The 16720-nt window shown below is 35.9% G+C and overlaps 1 protein-coding gene across 3 annotated transcripts in view; it reads right to left on the minus strand.

Annotated features, from left to right (window-relative positions):
• The window catches only part of CACNA2D1 (calcium voltage-gated channel auxiliary subunit alpha2delta 1), a 341896-nt gene that overhangs the window by 76843 nt on the left and 248333 nt on the right, over window positions 1–16720 (minus strand). For all 3 annotated transcript variants that reach the window (XM_088523514.1, XM_088523513.1, XM_088523511.1), the window contains exon 10: window positions 15918–16017. In XM_088523514.1, coding sequence (XP_088379640.1) covers window positions 15918–16017 — 100 coding nt within the window. The remainder of the gene's footprint in view (window positions 1–15917; window positions 16018–16720) is intronic.

The following is a 16720-nucleotide window of genomic DNA, read 5'->3' on the forward strand; positions in this document are numbered from 1 at the left end:
ATATATATGAACTACTAGTGATTAAATCAAACACCTTCTTTGATTAATGGGGCTTCTGCCACCGACTCAGCAGATGTGACTGTAAAGTGGCAAATATAGCACAGATGTAGCACAGATGACCAACAGAGAAAGGCATCATCATCATCATCATCAGTAGGTTTCACATAATTTGTTCCAAATCCTTCCTGAACATAGCCCCAGGGCTGTACCTGTATTTTGCCTATGTATAATTGTCCAAATCTAGGCACTATTTGACAGTTGTTGGTATACTGAGTATTCCTGGGTCCTCATTTAGGATTCTATATGTAATTGCTTATTCCTGCAAATGCAAATATCAAAGTGCCGCACAAAACAAAGACATCAGTTTGCCTCAACTTCCAATATCACTGTTATATCACCAGCCATTCCTATATGAATGTAAAACACAGACAAGAAAGCCCACTATTTTGATTTCCAGCATAAAGTTGACTAGAGCTAATGCAGTATTTTGTCATCTTCATGTTGCGTTTATTCTTCTTTGGAGTTTATTTTCGCTCATTCCTCATGGTTTAATACTGCCTTTTGGCAAGATATTGATACTGTTCATGGTACATCTCCTATCTTCTTATGGTATTTATTTGCTAAAAAAATGATATTGATTTGTTCTAGGCAAGGATATACATCATGAGAATACCTACGTAAGAATCTTTATCTTTTTTTTTTTTCTAATTAATAAGGAGAGTTATTATTCTGTGTCATTTTAGAACAGTGCTCCCCAGGCCATTATAAACGGTGGGAACGAGTTATTCTCAAATGATTCTACACTAAGTTTTATGTCCCCCTTTCTGTCAGTACGGAGCTCCCTAGGCTTCACAAGGAAAATTTCTCAAATAAAAAAAATGTAAAAGACGAGCAAAGGCTTTAACTTTGAAAAAACATTCTGCACTGCTGTCTTTAATCAAGCATTCTACACAAGCACCAGTTGTGCAGGATAATATGACAAAAGTTGTTTATTTATTTTCAGAATACTCCATTTACCACAGTTTATTTTGCAAAAAAACAGAAATGTGTGTGTACATATATACACACAGAGAGATGTACTATTAGGCCTAAAACCTTTTCTAGTAAAAAAATTTTGAAAACAGGATGAGGTAATGGAGATGAAAATTATTTTTCAATTTTCACAGATTAAGTTTCATCTTTAAAATAAATAAATACACGGGATGGGGTTGTCTAGAAACGAATTTTAAAAGTTAGAGTTCCTCAGACCTATCCCACATTTCCCAGATTAGAATATCGGTAAGGTTGATCCTCCGCTGTATTTAAAATGTACAACTCCTGAGTTTATGACACCCTTCACATCCATATTTGCATGACTCCGAAGCTCTTGTCTTTCATAAGAGCTCTTTCCCCAGCCACAAATTACTGTCATTCATTTTCTTTTTCTCCTCTGTATCTTGTTTTGGTGATCCTATTTGCTGTGCTTCTAGAAGCAGCACAATATCTTTTGCCCACACAGCAAAACCACCAAACGCAGATTTTTTTTAATAAATTTGCTTTGGTGCAAAGCACTGACACACTTAATGGTATTTCTTCTAAAAGTAGCCAATGAATCACCCTATGATTATTAGGTACATAGATCATGTGAGAGCAAAAACATTATTGTGCTGTGAAATTATTTCTGCTTGTCTTGACCTAATTTTGTAACCATGATGTGAAAATTACTCAAGTAAAGTAATTTTAAAAATATACAGTCTGAAAATGAATTCTAATTATGAGATGATATTAGAGTACAAATCTTGCTCTTGGAAAGCATAATAAAAGCACTGTCAGGTAGATAGTTCTGCTTTATAAATCCAATTTCCTTTGAGGAAGAGTGAAAGCAGCATTCTGCTTCATCTGTGACATTTTATGCAAATTACTTAATGAGCTAATTTACATATAACCATAAACCCAGTCTTATGGTCAATGCATATCATGCCTTGGGGCAGAGCTGCATAGAGGCTTAGGTGTTCAAGTGAAAATTTAGTGGCAAGTATTAATTTCTCCATGAAATGTCACCAACATTAAATTCCAAATCAAAAAAACCTTACTTGCTGCCATTTCTGCACATGGCATGAGGACAACTATTTCAGTGGAGGTTGGACTCCTAGCACATCCACTGGTACTCATGCATACAGAATCTGTGGTATAAAAATTTACATGACTTCTGGTTTGAACTCTTTCAACAGCTAACATGTAAACTCTACCACGCTTATGCACAATGTAAGCCAAATAAATAAAGAGTGAAGGTGAAAATAGCTGTATCAATGTGCAGACAAAGGTTGATGCAAAATGGAGGAGAGAAATAGCACATTTGTAGGAGAGAGAATTAGATCAACAAAAGACTGCAAATGCTACAATTTAATTAAGAAAACATATGAGCCAGCCATTTGCAATAAATGAGTCTACATATATGTTGACATCAGGCAACGAAGGGGGAAGAGCATTTCTATTAAATAAAAGAATCAGTAGATGTAAAAGTAATCCTCCAAAATGAACATTAACCTGCTTGCTAAAAGGGGAAGGCAAGTGCCTGAAGGTTGAAGTGTGACTGATAAAAATGTCCAGAGAGAGCTGACAATATTCAGGGTTACATTTAATTAATTTGAACTTCAATAAAGCTCTGAAGCAAAGGCAGGATTTCAAGTGCAAAAGCCTACACACTGCCCTTGAAATCGGCTTGTCATTCCTACTACTCGGCACTGAAATAATTTTGTACTACAATCAATCAACAACAGAGCAACTACTGCAAAACTTTGAATTAGGCAAGTGATATCCTACTGAGCCAACTTCCAATTACGCTCGGCTGAACTACACTAGCAATAATGGCAAGAATAATTTTTCACACATTAAGACAGCCAGGACCAAAATACTTCAGTGAGCCTTTCACAGTTACTGGTTATCTCCTAAGAACAACAATAATGCTTATTTAATTTGGGATGATTTATTGAAAAGCACCTAACCATATAGTCAACTACTCTGTACCTACCTGGAAGAAATAATGAGCCTGATCTCAAAATCGAGTTGTCATTTGGGAAAGTCAATTCTATATTATTCTTAAAAAAAGTAAGTCCTCTCAAAGGTTTAAAATTGAAGTAATTACAACTTTATTAAAAACATATATCTGTAACAATCATGCCAGTTGGGTGTTTGTCAGACTGGCATTTCCTCCTGAATAATTACAGTATAGATCAATACATACCATATAAATGCTATTGTGATAAAAAGAAACCTACATGGGATTTGTGTACTATGCCATGGGCTTAATGAATCATTTATAAAACACTGAATGACATTTGAAGGCGAACCATTCAGTTGTTAAAATCTAAGGCTACCCATCCAGCATCTCACCACTAGTGACAGCTTCCGCTTTTTCAACTTTTTAAAAAGCTTACTCCTATATCTGAACTAAGATAAATAACATATTGGAAGCCCTGGAAAAGAACTTGAGTATAATGAAGTATTAGTACTATGAAATTTATCTTGTTATTATGTAACAGGCTACAGAAACTAACTGTATTTTTCACTAGATGATTTTTCCCCACCCAGATTATTTATGCCCTGTTTGCAGCATCTGCCTTTGGGACCTTGAAGATGAATCCTCAGGTCTAAGGAAATGCCGACCTCCTCCTCACTGATCTGGAGAGGGGATACCTGGCCTGCAGCTGAGTTTTAGAGAATTTATCCTAGCTGACCTTGAACTGGCCATATATAAGGCAATTCAATAGCATGAAGATAAGTTAATCAATTCAACTCGAAACTCAGAGAATTTTGAATGTAATGCTGCTTGGACCTTGCCACCCTCGTGAACACTGGAAGTAGAAATTCCAGTCTTATAGTCTCACAAGGACTTTGTCATTATCCTTCCACTCAGAGAAGCTTCAAATTGCAAAACTAGGCGAAAATTAAACAGAACCACAGTCAAGTATCGAGCCGGGTAGCTCTTGCGGGCAGGCAGCCCCTAGCAGTGCTGCAAGTGCCCAACGCTCAAACCAAGGGACACGAGGAAGGACTGGCACTATCAGACCCTCTGCTGCTGCCAGAACAGGTACCTCTATAGAGCTAAAAGTCTCCTTTTCTCCAGAACCTGGAGACCTGTTTCTTCAGAACCAGGACCTGCTTTCACTAAGAGCATCCTTCTTTAAAATCATTACATTCCTACCCTGACACCGGGGTATGAGAGGTTTCAGAGAAAGAGGGACAGAGATGTGCATTTATTTCCTTCATCTCTTTCCATTCTTGTGGATATGCTTGGGGGATGTGATGGGAAATCAGAAATGAATTGCAACAAGAGACCCTACAGACTTGCTTTCTTTAAGAGGCCATTACAAGACGAATAAGCAAAAGAAAATCTCATACAGGAAAGCTGAAAAAATGAAGGCAAAAAAAGGATCAATATTCAGATGACACCAGCTGATTTAAATAGATGGCAAGAAGAGGGATATACAAGGACTAAAAAGAATATGAGGTAGTAGAAAGATCAAAGTTAAAAAGCAGTCAGGAAAAGCAGCAAACAAAAGAGATAAGGAAAACATGTATAATGGTGTATTTATATATTCTTCCTGAAACAGGATCCAATTCAATATGTTAACTGCCAGACAGATACAAAACGTCTTGTCTATTGGGATTTTTTTGCTAAATCTATCTTTTGTAGGTAGCAGCCAACCCCTCCCAGGCTGGCAAGATTTAGCAAGTAGCACATAGCATGTAGCTCCCTGGGATATCCACACTTTAGCATCACAGATCTTTGCAAACATGCCTGAGTAGCTCAGAGTCCTTGTGAAATAGCTGAAAACTGTTCTCATTTTATTGGTGAGAAAAGTGAACCAAGAAGAAATAAATAATGTAAGAAACAAGGATGGAGCCAGAAGCCTTATTCTCTGTTCTCCAGTATTGGGATATGCTCTGGCCTTTTGCATTTCCTTTGTCCTCAGATTCACCCTTCAACTTAATATTTGTCATTTTACTCTAATCTGTTGTAACCATAAGGACAAATAGGGCAGAAATTCTTCAAGCATGCATACTCTCAAAAACCTCTGTCACTAAAACTCCTTAGAAATGCATACCTAGCTAATGACATTCATTCTGAAAAACGCAGCACTGCCAGAGAAAAATCTGATGTCACAGATGAACTGTAATTAGATGTATGTTTCAAATTATCTCCTGTGTATCCACCTACCTACCTATCTATCTCCACAGAAATTTAAGGGCTTTAAACCTATGAACCAATGTCAATGTTCTTCTAGAAAGCATATGTATTATATTATTTAAATACAAACACTAAATTTAAATTGATTCTGCTTCTTTTATTATAAGGAAACCCAAGAAATCCACTGGGTTGATTCTATTGATAATGGTAGGACCAGTAAACAAGCAGACATTATCACAGGATCTTCACGAACATCAGCATTTGGAAGGATGCTGGGGCATTCATTTGTCTTGATTAGAAACTGCTTATTAGAGTTTCTGATGATCAAGAAACCATCTTCTGCTGTATTTGATATATTCATATATAAATGTATACCACATTCATATATGCTTAATTGTTTTTATGACATGCTCAAGAAAGCATACTCAATCTGCCATCTATGTATGTGTTGCAATCTGGGCAAAGAATTCACCCATGCTACAACCCTCAGTAAGGATGGCAGTCAGTATAAATCAATACAGCTCCTCAGAAAAAGAAGTTGAAGAAAGCATGAGCTCAATTTGCAGAGAACAAAGTCTTTTGCAAATGATCTTATTACTGTAAAATGTAATGTTTGTGAAAAAACAGATGAGTCAAGCCCAGTAAATTACTAAAAGTTTTTAAAAAAATTCAGGCTTTAGTCACTAGGGGGCACTAAAATAATAACAATAAAGGATATGGTCTCATAAATGTTATTTTACATGGAAAATGAATACTTTAGGTGGGGGTTATTAGCACTTTCTGCTTTTTCTCTGGCAACAATTTCTTATTAAAGTTACAACAATTAGATTCTTGTGTGCCAATGAGTCAAAGAACCTAGGAATATTAAAAAACTCCAAATGACACAGTAGGTCCCAGCTCTGGGAGGACAGACATCCTCTATTTCTTCCCACAAAGGATCCTGAATACCAAAATAAGCACCTGAATTGCCAATGGCTTCACAAATTGCGTTTACAATACTCATGACACGAAAGCTGTAAAAAGTTAACATTTCTCAGACAATCCTATCTCTAAATGTCTTCCTGCCTTTCCAAGCACTCTGCTAGTCTTTAACAACCTTAGTTACCCACTGCTTAACACCAAGTAAACACTAAAACTTCAGATTATTCCAATTTACTTGCTACCTCCCTAAAGCTCACTCCACCCTAAAGCCCTTCACTCATCCCATAGTTTATTTGCATTTATTGATTAAACACGTCTAATTAGAATCTCTTCAAATGACATTTAACAAACTAACAAAGAAACTGATATTAAATGAAAGACTGCCTTAAAATGTATGTATATCAAGAAGCATTTCAGCATTTATATAAAAAAAAATCTTGGCCAAAGCAGTAATTACACTTTAACTCGCTACAGAGACACAATTCATCCATTTTAAATAGTGTTATTTTGATAGCTGAATAAATCAGAAATATTACTCCGGGAATACTGAAAATTGAGGAAAATATGGTCAGCTTGCTGAAGATCTAATCAGATACTAGTGCTGCTGATTTTCAGTCTACTGGGGTTTGTTGCTATGCTACTTCAACCTCATGGCTAAATCAGCTTGGTGACCCAGTTGTATCTATACATATTAAATGAGCAATACTGAAAGAGATCTGATTTCATCAGGCTTTCGTCTCCTAAAGAAATCCAGCTTTGCTGCTTTCTTTTCCTTTTTTTCCTGCTGCTGTAGGCTCTGTAATAGGATTTTAGGGTTAATCCCAAGAATAACTGAATGTTGAATAAGGCCAGTTACTATCTATATTTCAGTAGTGAGAGGATATTATAAATATTTATCAGAAGCCATTTAGAGAATAGTCAGAAAGCAATTTGCAAAGTTTTATCGGTACGTATCTTAGTACAACCCTGAAAAAATTGAGACAGTTCAAGGAATAAAGGCTTGTAATCTGACATAGCAAAAACCTAATGCGCAGTATTAAGGTTCTGCATTTGGATCTTGCTATAAGATAACTGTTTTCTCCGATCCTATGACTTACAAAGAGCTAGTCTTCGGCTACATAGCATAACTCTACGCATGCTTTGTAGAGAAAATGCAAAAACCTCATTGTAACGCTTAGCAGGAACACCTCTTTATTTTCTGATTGATATTTCTAGCACAGGGTGAAATAAAATAAGTAATATATCATTTTAAAACAGTGATGTTTCTTGATATTTAAAATGCATCACATTTTGTTTTTGTTTTCACAGTGATCAGTGATAGAGATACACGTATATTAGGGAGAGAATACATATTGACAAGCTGCAAAAATGTTTAATACTAAATTTGCCAAAAGACTTGAAGACTCAAAAGTAACTATGCTCAACAACGACGTAGACGTAACTGATACGTCAAGAAAGATCTGCTGAAGAATTATTGCAATGCAGAATGAGCTAAATGAACAAATATTTGGCCAAAATCTGCTCTGTTAACTTTGCTAAGCTTTCTAGTCAATTTAATTATCTGCACATAAGTGAAAAGAAAGCAAGTGCAGAAGGACTAGCGCTGGGCCCAGAAGCTCAGACTGGCTGCTGCCCATCCTCCACTGGCCGTGGTGGATTCAGCACAGGCTCTGGGTCGCTCAGCAGGTCAAATTAATTTCTGGTCCTTTCAGGCTACTGTGCTTAAATTAATATGTAGAAGTATGTACATCATGTGTTCCCTAAGTCCACCAAAGATTTAACTGCTCTCTGTGCTGCTGCGATCTGCATGTCACCTGCCTTCATGCAGCCAAGTGGTTTTGAGCTTCAAGCACCATCAGCTAGGTCAAAAAGATCAGACCAAAGTTTGACCGTTCAGCTAGGCCTTGGGACTAAGAAGAACACCACCAACGCAAGGCACCAAATCATGAGTGATGGACACTGTAACTGAGGGAGGGCTGCCACCACTGAGGCGGGCTGGGAAAGAGTGAATCCTCAACATGCGAGGCCTGCTGAAAGTTAAGAGAGGAAAGAGCAAACCTGTATTAACTAGTGAAACCATGAGGTAGAGCCATGCTGCTCTGCTAATACTTATAAACTTACATATTCTTGCTTTTGCTTATATACTTATGTTAATATACTGCTAATAGAAAGACACGGGAAATCTGAAAAGCACAGAAGTCAATGCCATATGCTGTTAGCAGTTTGACTTTTTGACATGTGATAGCTGTAAGAGGAGACAATAAAAATCTGTATTGATGCCCAATGCACACCTTCAAAGAGGGAATAGACATCTTTTCTAGACATCTAGAATTGTAAGCTATACAGCACAGCAATAATGTACAATTTCCAGTAATATCGCTGCTCCTGACATCCAAAATTAGAATTTCAGTGCCCAATTTCCATTTCCTCTGGCTCTTTGTCCACTCAAGTACCCTCTTCCCTACAATCAGTGCTTTATGACAAAATGAAACAGATCTTATTTTATGATTTTCCAGCACTTCTCACTTCTTTTTCTCTCTTACATACTTTTTGGACATTTTTTCTTTTATAGCAAACAAAAGTTACAGTTAATAAAACAACTGATATGTGAACAAAACAAGTAGTAACACAGAAGAAAAGTGTAAGACTTAAGTTCCTAATCTTCTCTTTAAATGCTTGCCACTTGTTTTCAAATTTGTTTCATTCCTACTGACTTCCTTGCTTTCTCTACTGAGCAGAAATAGTAGGATTTACTGCTAGTGGTAATTCTCAGAGAGAAAATACACTGTTTTACCCTTAACTACCAACATTATATTTCAGGTACTTTATTTCCATACTGGCATAATACTTTCACCCAAATATTACTGATTGCTTCACAGGGGTTATTTATCAGTGTGATTGTAAAATGACACCTCATTTTCAAATCTTTATCATGGATTACTCTGTGTTTGCCTCTCTTGCTGTTCTGTCTTATTGCACAGTATTGTGGGGCTGGTTAAACTGAAGATAACACGTAAGTACATTAGGGATAAAAGAAAGCCTAGCAAACAGATCTGTTACTAGATAGATTTGGCTGACCTGTTAAGTTAACAGAGAAAGGTCAAAAATACATGGTAAATGTTCTCTGTTTAGAAAGATGAAGGCTAATGTATTCATTTCACACAAGGATGATGAAATACTTTCCAGTCCATTATTAACTAAGGAGGATGATAAACAACTACTGGGGATAAGCTTTTAATTCAGTGAGCCAAAAAAATGAACAACACATAAACTCAAACAAAAAAAAATCTTGAGTTAAGGCCAAAAAGGACAATGGTTCAATGGATGGTTCAGTCTGACCTCATGCATACCATTTCACCACTTACATATCACCGGCCCTTAAAATTTTCATGGTTAATCCTTTAGTAGACCGAAAACAACAAGAATCTTTCTTCACAATTTGATGTAGTATGGAAGCATATGAACTATTTATTTGCCATTCAAAATCATCAGGCTTCAACTATTGATTCTTGTGATGCCTTTAGCTGACAGTTTTGAGAATCTTTACGGATGCAAGAGCTTTCCCCAGTGACAGTACTTCTTGCCTGTGATAAGTTCAGTTCTCAGACTTTTTATTTATACTCTCTAAAGCAGCCAAAAAACAAGAATCAAAATTTGTGAGGGTATGTCTGACATTCAACTTCCCAGATGACTCATTCTGGACTCTGAGACCAAGCAATCAACTGTAAATCACATTCTATACTGAGGAAAGGCAGCTACAATCATTTTTTTTTAAATCTGACTCTATATTTTCCAGTATACACATCTATGTCCTCAGCCTATGTATTCAGCCTGAATAAAGGAGACAGATATTTCAAAACTGAATTTGAATACTTATTGCCCACCTCCCAGGAAAGTGAATCATCAATCCATAAACTATTTAGATGGAAAGCTGCCTCCGGCCATGTGACTGAAGCTTCACCAGCCTTTAGGATTCATCATGTCAGATGAAGATTGCAAGAATTCTGATTCCCAGTAGCCTTTTGCTTTTTGTTGATACAAATCTGCTTTTCTAAGGATCAGACTTCTGTGGACAACAACTAAGCTCATTTTCAAAGAGCTAAGTAATACAACATCCTCCTACATCTTCCTCATTACTCAAACTCCACCTGAAATACTTTAAGATAGTGTCATTGACTCTTCTTTTCCACTTTCTTTTTTATGGAGGGAAAAAAATAATAAAATAAAACTGTAATTCTTTGAGCAGCCAAAATTTAATGATTGTTGTGATTCCTTGCCAATCTTCCTACTTTCATTCATTCCATAAAGGAAAAAAAATCTTTCTAACTTTTAACAACTGATGGATTTCCAAAGTAACCGAATTTTTACTGGGTCCCTCAGGTGGCTCCTTTGTTATTTGCAGAATACACATCATTACATCTGCTCAACACGTACTCCAGAGATATTACCCATACACATATTTACAAATATATCTAGCGTAGGTCTACCTGAAATGATCAGTAATGCAGCATTTGGATAATTATTTTGAACACATACAGTTCATAAGCTCTGTTTCATGCCTGAACATATAAAGTTCATAAAACATATGTTTCTGAAAATCTATGGAGTAGCTTATTTGTTCCCTGAATAGGAAGGCAGAAGATAATGATCAAGAAGTGATAATGATCTTCCTATGAAGGTGTGTTCCTCTGTAGCTATAGTTGTTTCCCTTTATCTTGAAAATGGGCAGTTGTACTTAAAACTCCAAGGTCAAGATACAATTAGATGACTCAAGGATAACTGAATCACAAAGCTCCACATTCATCTCTAAACATGCTGTCAGGTTGCTTTTCACTGACTGAGAGGAAAAGAGAATAACATATATTTGTTTATTGCCTTCCAGAGCTATAATTTTGAGGAGACTGTATACTTAGTAGCAGCTACTGTGATTCGTTACTTGGCATGCTCTAGGACTAAATCAATAATGGAGATAGTCATGAAGACCAACAGTTGGAGTCTCCTTTTCTTTTTTTTTTTGAATTTGTCAAATAATGAAAAAGATGGCAGACAGCTATATATTTTCTCCTCAATGTTGTCTGCTGCTGTGGAAAATGGGAAAGCAAAGACTGAAGAGCACTAGAGAGTCTGCTGGCAAGCCCCCTCATACAGATGTCCTATTCAACTCTTCCTCTAGATCCAACCATGCTGTCATATGAGTGCCAGTAACTCACCCTGATATTGTTAACATGTTGTATTTCTTCCTCAGCAAGTCATGTTATTTACAATTCTTAACCACTACAGATTCCTTCTGGGTCAAAATTCAAAATCACAGGAATAAAATGTATTTTTAGCAAGTTTAAATTCATTATTTAATTTAAAGTTCACAGAAAAAAAAAACTTTAAATGGATGTAAATTAACAAAAGAAACTGACTTGAAGTTAACTTTAAGAACTACACTTCTGGAATCTTTTACCAAGTGAATGGAAGTAAATAAAATAAATACACCCAAAAATCTAAATCAAGCAAAGAAAGCATATGCTTAACATGTTAGCAGGCTGCAAAGTCTAGCATCCTCCTCCCCTCAGTAAGGCTTCCAGATAAGGTTTGTCTGCCAAGTTTTCAGACACACTTAAGAAATATCTCTTAAGTAAAAAGAGAGAGTGTACCCCTCGATCTAAGAGAATATAAGTGTAATTTGAAGTATGAAATACAGACAGCTGAAAAGGAAAGGATCTCTTTGCTGGAAAAAAAGCTCTTTACTACACATTACTGGTAGCTGGTATTAGGTTAATCATATCAAAATTAATATTATGATTAGGAAGGCTAGTACTAACTTGGGAGTAATGGGTGTAAATTAACAGTTTGCCATTCACTGGCCAACCAAAATTACACAGTAAGTTGCCATTCAGAATCCATGTGAAAACAGAACATTTGATTAATAGTTTTTTTTCCTTGCAGACAATTCACCTAGTATCTCTTTCCTTTCGCTTTTAGTCTGCACTCAGGAACTGTGCAAGAGCTGGAGATGAGCTTTCAATTTCCCAACATCTTGACACCGTTATTGCTAGTATGCTCATAACATCTAATTTCCAGTTTCCAAACAGTAAGTAGTAGTTTGGATTACTACAAAGGATGAGTGATTCTAAGCAGTCCTCCAGCTCCTGACCTTTATCATATCTGTGGTTGTACGTCGGCGTTTTCCTTTGAGTGATATCCCCGCCTCTACAGACTCAAAGCTGAAATACGTTTCTCCTGCACATTGCAGCCTTCCCACCATCATAAACAAATTATATTCTCTGTGTCAACATTGGAAACCAAGTCACTAAATCACAGCGTGCTGGGATGGAACTGCTGCCCCTATCACCTACCACTTACTGCTATCAAAGCATGTAACCAGATTAGTGGGAAAACAGCTGTATTATACATTTAAGCTCTTTCTAACAGCAGGTTTCCTTTCTGCAACAAAGCGTAGCACTTCAGATAAGAAAAATGCAAATCCCAGAGGAAATCATGACATATTAACCCCTGGCAGGCTTCATATGACTTAGTAGTTCTTTCAACTCTTCCTGCACAGAAATAAGTGCACAAATTAAATCAGTAGAACTAATGTATCTTAGCATACCACTTTTAAGCTCATTGTTCCCCAGGATTTCTCCACATCCCAGACATGGTTGATTAAATCACCCTGTCACTTTCTAGAAATGATTGACAAGAGCTTAAATCCGTATGTCTCATTTGTGGGCATGAATCACCACACATATGTGTTTTGTGGGACAACATCCTGGCAGAGATGAGCTGAAGAACAGCTCTCTTGTTAACTCCAAACCTCATTACTAATTGCTCTGTGGTTATTAAATCTAACAAACCATAAAACAACTGCTGCTTTTTTGGCCAAAAAATCCAGGGAGGAAATAAAAGTTGTAGATAATCTCCAATTATTGCTAGTGTTCATAAATCAATCCACTAATATTGTATTAGCTGAGAATTATCACTTACTTATTTTGACTTTTGAATAGGCATTGATGCCTAATTAATACTGCATGCTTCAACAGAAAATGTCATGAAGCAGTAACACGAAACATATTAAATAAATGTATGTTTTTTCCACCTAGGACAAAATTTTTTAATTGTTTTTTGGGGGGCTTTGGTTTTATGAAGAACATACTGGTGATGGCCGTGATTTAGACTGCATTACTAGTCATTGAATATTATTTCTGGAAAGATGATGACCTTTCTGTGTATGAATCATTATTTCTCTACAGATTCCCTCAGATCACTTCAAAAAGACATATTGAGACTATTTTAGGATTAGATAAAAATTAATGAATCAGCTGACTGTTAGCACTGTACAACGACCTCATGAATCACTAGGCTTTTCTCCAAAGGTATACGAGCAAGGGTAAATGAGGAAAAATCAACAATAAAATGAAGAATTGTATACTCACTTAAAGATGAGATTTCACACCTGCAAAGAAATCCTTTAAAAAATATATATAACATTGTCAAAGATCTGACTGATCAGAACTCTGACAGTTTTAACCTATTATGTTTCATCTAAAGTGCTGAGATATTTGCATCATAACGGCATATACGAAAAAAGTAAGAAGTACAGCAACTAAAATCAACTTTGCAGTGGATAATGATAAAGTTATGCATGTGGATATATTTCTATAAATATACTTCAGAACAAATAGTGTCAGGTTTGAAAGTACTATCACTTCTTGTGCTTAACTTTGGTTAGAGTCTTTGGCAGGACTTTTCTTTGTGGGAAAAAAAATAAGATTTAGAGAAGGCTAAAAATGACTAAGTTTCTATGCTTACTTCTATTGTGTAAAGAAAGCCAAGGAGTAGTATAGGTTACCCAAAATGAATGGCAATACTGAAAAGATTTAGTATGGAGTTTCGAATCATAAATGCACAACACTAAAAAGCCACAAAATATTTAGGACTTCCATTTTCTGGTATGTATACTTCTGAATGTCACCTTCCCCTGAGAAAGAAGACAGGACTAGAAAAAAGTCTTTGTTGGTCCTGGATTCTAATATTTGACATTCAGAAAAGAAAGTTCTTTAAATATTAGAAGTTGCAATCCAAAAGGTAGAAAACACTTAAGTATTTCTAGGCTTCTACTGATACAATTCGAAATCTTGGGGACTCCCTAGAATAATGCTGAAACTTAGCTAGTTATACCCTGGCTCTAAGCAGGGCTTATTACCTTGGCTTCAGTGCTAAGATGAATCTTTTCTGGTCAGCAGGGAGTAAATGAAAGAAAGAGTTTGGAAAGCTCTGCAAATCTGGGGGTAGCCAGGCTCCAGATCTTCCTATGGCAAAAACTGTGACAGTTCCACTGAAGGCAGTAATCAATTACCATCAGTTCAGGAGTTTTTTATTGTTTTGTTTTGAGTAGTGAACCTAACAATATTTCAGTTCTCTAACATAATTACGACTTATTTTCCTTTAATAAAAACATTACCTTCACTTCTTTTCACTACAACAGTGACTAAAGAAAATCATCTAATCCACTATTAAAAATTTTAACAAAGGAAATGCCATTGCAAATGAAAGCTCGCCCTTACTACTAGAAAAGGGGTCTAACTAGACTGACAGCAAAAGAGGAATCAATAAGTGGTGTTCAAAGAGATTTCTGATAGCAATATTTCAGGTCTTTTTCCCTGCACGATGGCTACAACACATCTGTAGAAGTTGAAAAATGCCTCCAAAATCACTGCAGTTACTCAGCACACAGCCTGTCTCTTGTCATTAAGAGTATCTCAGCATTCCCATCCTAAATCCTTAGACATCCTAAATCCTTAGTTTTATAGTTCAATGTTTTTTTTTTTAAAAAAAAAAAAACATGAAGCTAGACCATTCAATTCATTCCATTCAAAACTAAACCACCAAAACTAGTCCATACTACCTTCTCCCACCCCCAAATCTATTTTATTTTTTATTCCTTCTTCTTGAAAAATGGGAATTTGGATTTTAAACTCCAAGCAAGTATGAAAAAGACTGAAATACTGTTCCAAAACAGCTGTTTTTTTAAAAAAAACTGTTTTAAAACTCTGTTTTAAAGAAACTAAAGTTTTAAGTCTGGTACTCAAGTTCAAAGTGTAGTACTTACGTGCAGTACTACAGTTTCAGACCATGCACTGAAGTATCTCAGCTGCTGAAAAGTCAACCTCTCCTTTACTTGATAATCCTCTCTTCCTGCCTCTCTGACCTGCATTTTACGTATGCTGTCTCTGTGCATTTAAATTGTGTGCATTTTTAAGGCCATGTATAGATTTATTACATTGCTTATTATGGGAAAAATTACTTCGTAACCCATCAAATTGCCAACTGTTGAACTAATCAGGAACACATTTTTGGTGGTATATGGTTGCGCTTCTTTGGTCATAATGCATTACTTAAGATAAGCAATTCAAATGTCTACGGTCTAGAAAAAGAGACCTTCTCTGTATCATTCTTTCTCCAAAGAAAAATTCTCCTACTGCAATATTGAACTTGGGAATTACATACAATTTCAAAGTGTTTGCATTTACAAAACAAACATTAAGATGCATTACATGAACCAGAATTATGCACTGGAAAGGAGAATTTGGCTAAAAATAAGCTTGTTTATGCAACTTTTGCTTTGACTGCTGATTAGCTCTTCATTCAAATGTATACATGTGAACAAGTACATGATTCTCATTATACTTTACAAGAAAACATTCAGCCAAACACGATATTTTGTTTCTAAGTCTCTTAACAGCTTGATACTCCAGTCGCTCATATCTGGCATTGAAAATAGTTTGTTTATGGTTTTGTTGACAATGCAAACTGTGTTGAAGGTGCAGATACTCACAGAAACTACATTCACAAAGTCATCATCAGACAAGGTCTCCAACATCTCAATGACTGATGTGCGGATCAGCTTCAATGTCAATCCACTGACGCTCCCGCTCCTAACAGAAACACACAGAATAAGAAAAAACATGACTTTAATGAATTGCATTGAAAATGTAAAATTAATATAGAAGGCATAAACCAATGCTTTCAGCAACTTCCACACTCAAATTTTTAATAATTTTCCTGAACTGCTAATATAGCCCCCAACTCACCATTAACGATTTTACATTAATAGAAATATAATCCTGATATTAAAAACCACAGTTCTGTGGCTCAGATGAAACCATGGTGATACATCATTTGTTTATTTTTATTTCAAGAAATTTAAGGAGTTTATCACATTCAATTGATGTATTATCATAGCATTTTATACTCCTATGCATAGAGTTACAGCTTTACAATTTCAGATACCTAAATGGCAGCTAGTTTGATTTGAGGAAAGACCTAAATTGAAGCACAGAAATAACAAATGTTGATAAAACCCACTTCTGATATGGAAGCACTTGACCAAATTTAAAAGCACTCAATGCAAATTCTCTTATTGAGAATGTCCCTTGACATTCACTACACACAGGACGCCTTGACAAGGCAACAAGAGTTTTTTTTTTAAATTTCTTTGCTCAGTTTCTATACTACATGGAATAAATCTTTCAGTTTAAATGCCAAATATAGGATGAGTTTTTATAGGAAATCAGAAACAGCAGCTGCAAATTTGTCATATCATATCATAACATAGTTCTCTTCTGTCCTCACAGAATA

Source organism: Tinamus guttatus, unplaced genomic scaffold (genome assembly GCF_059628265.1).
Source record: "Tinamus guttatus ecotype Peru unplaced genomic scaffold, ASM5962826v1 Tinamus_guttatus_pri_ptg000193l, whole genome shotgun sequence".
NCBI classification, from domain to species: Eukaryota; Metazoa; Chordata; class Aves; order Tinamiformes; family Tinamidae; genus Tinamus; species Tinamus guttatus.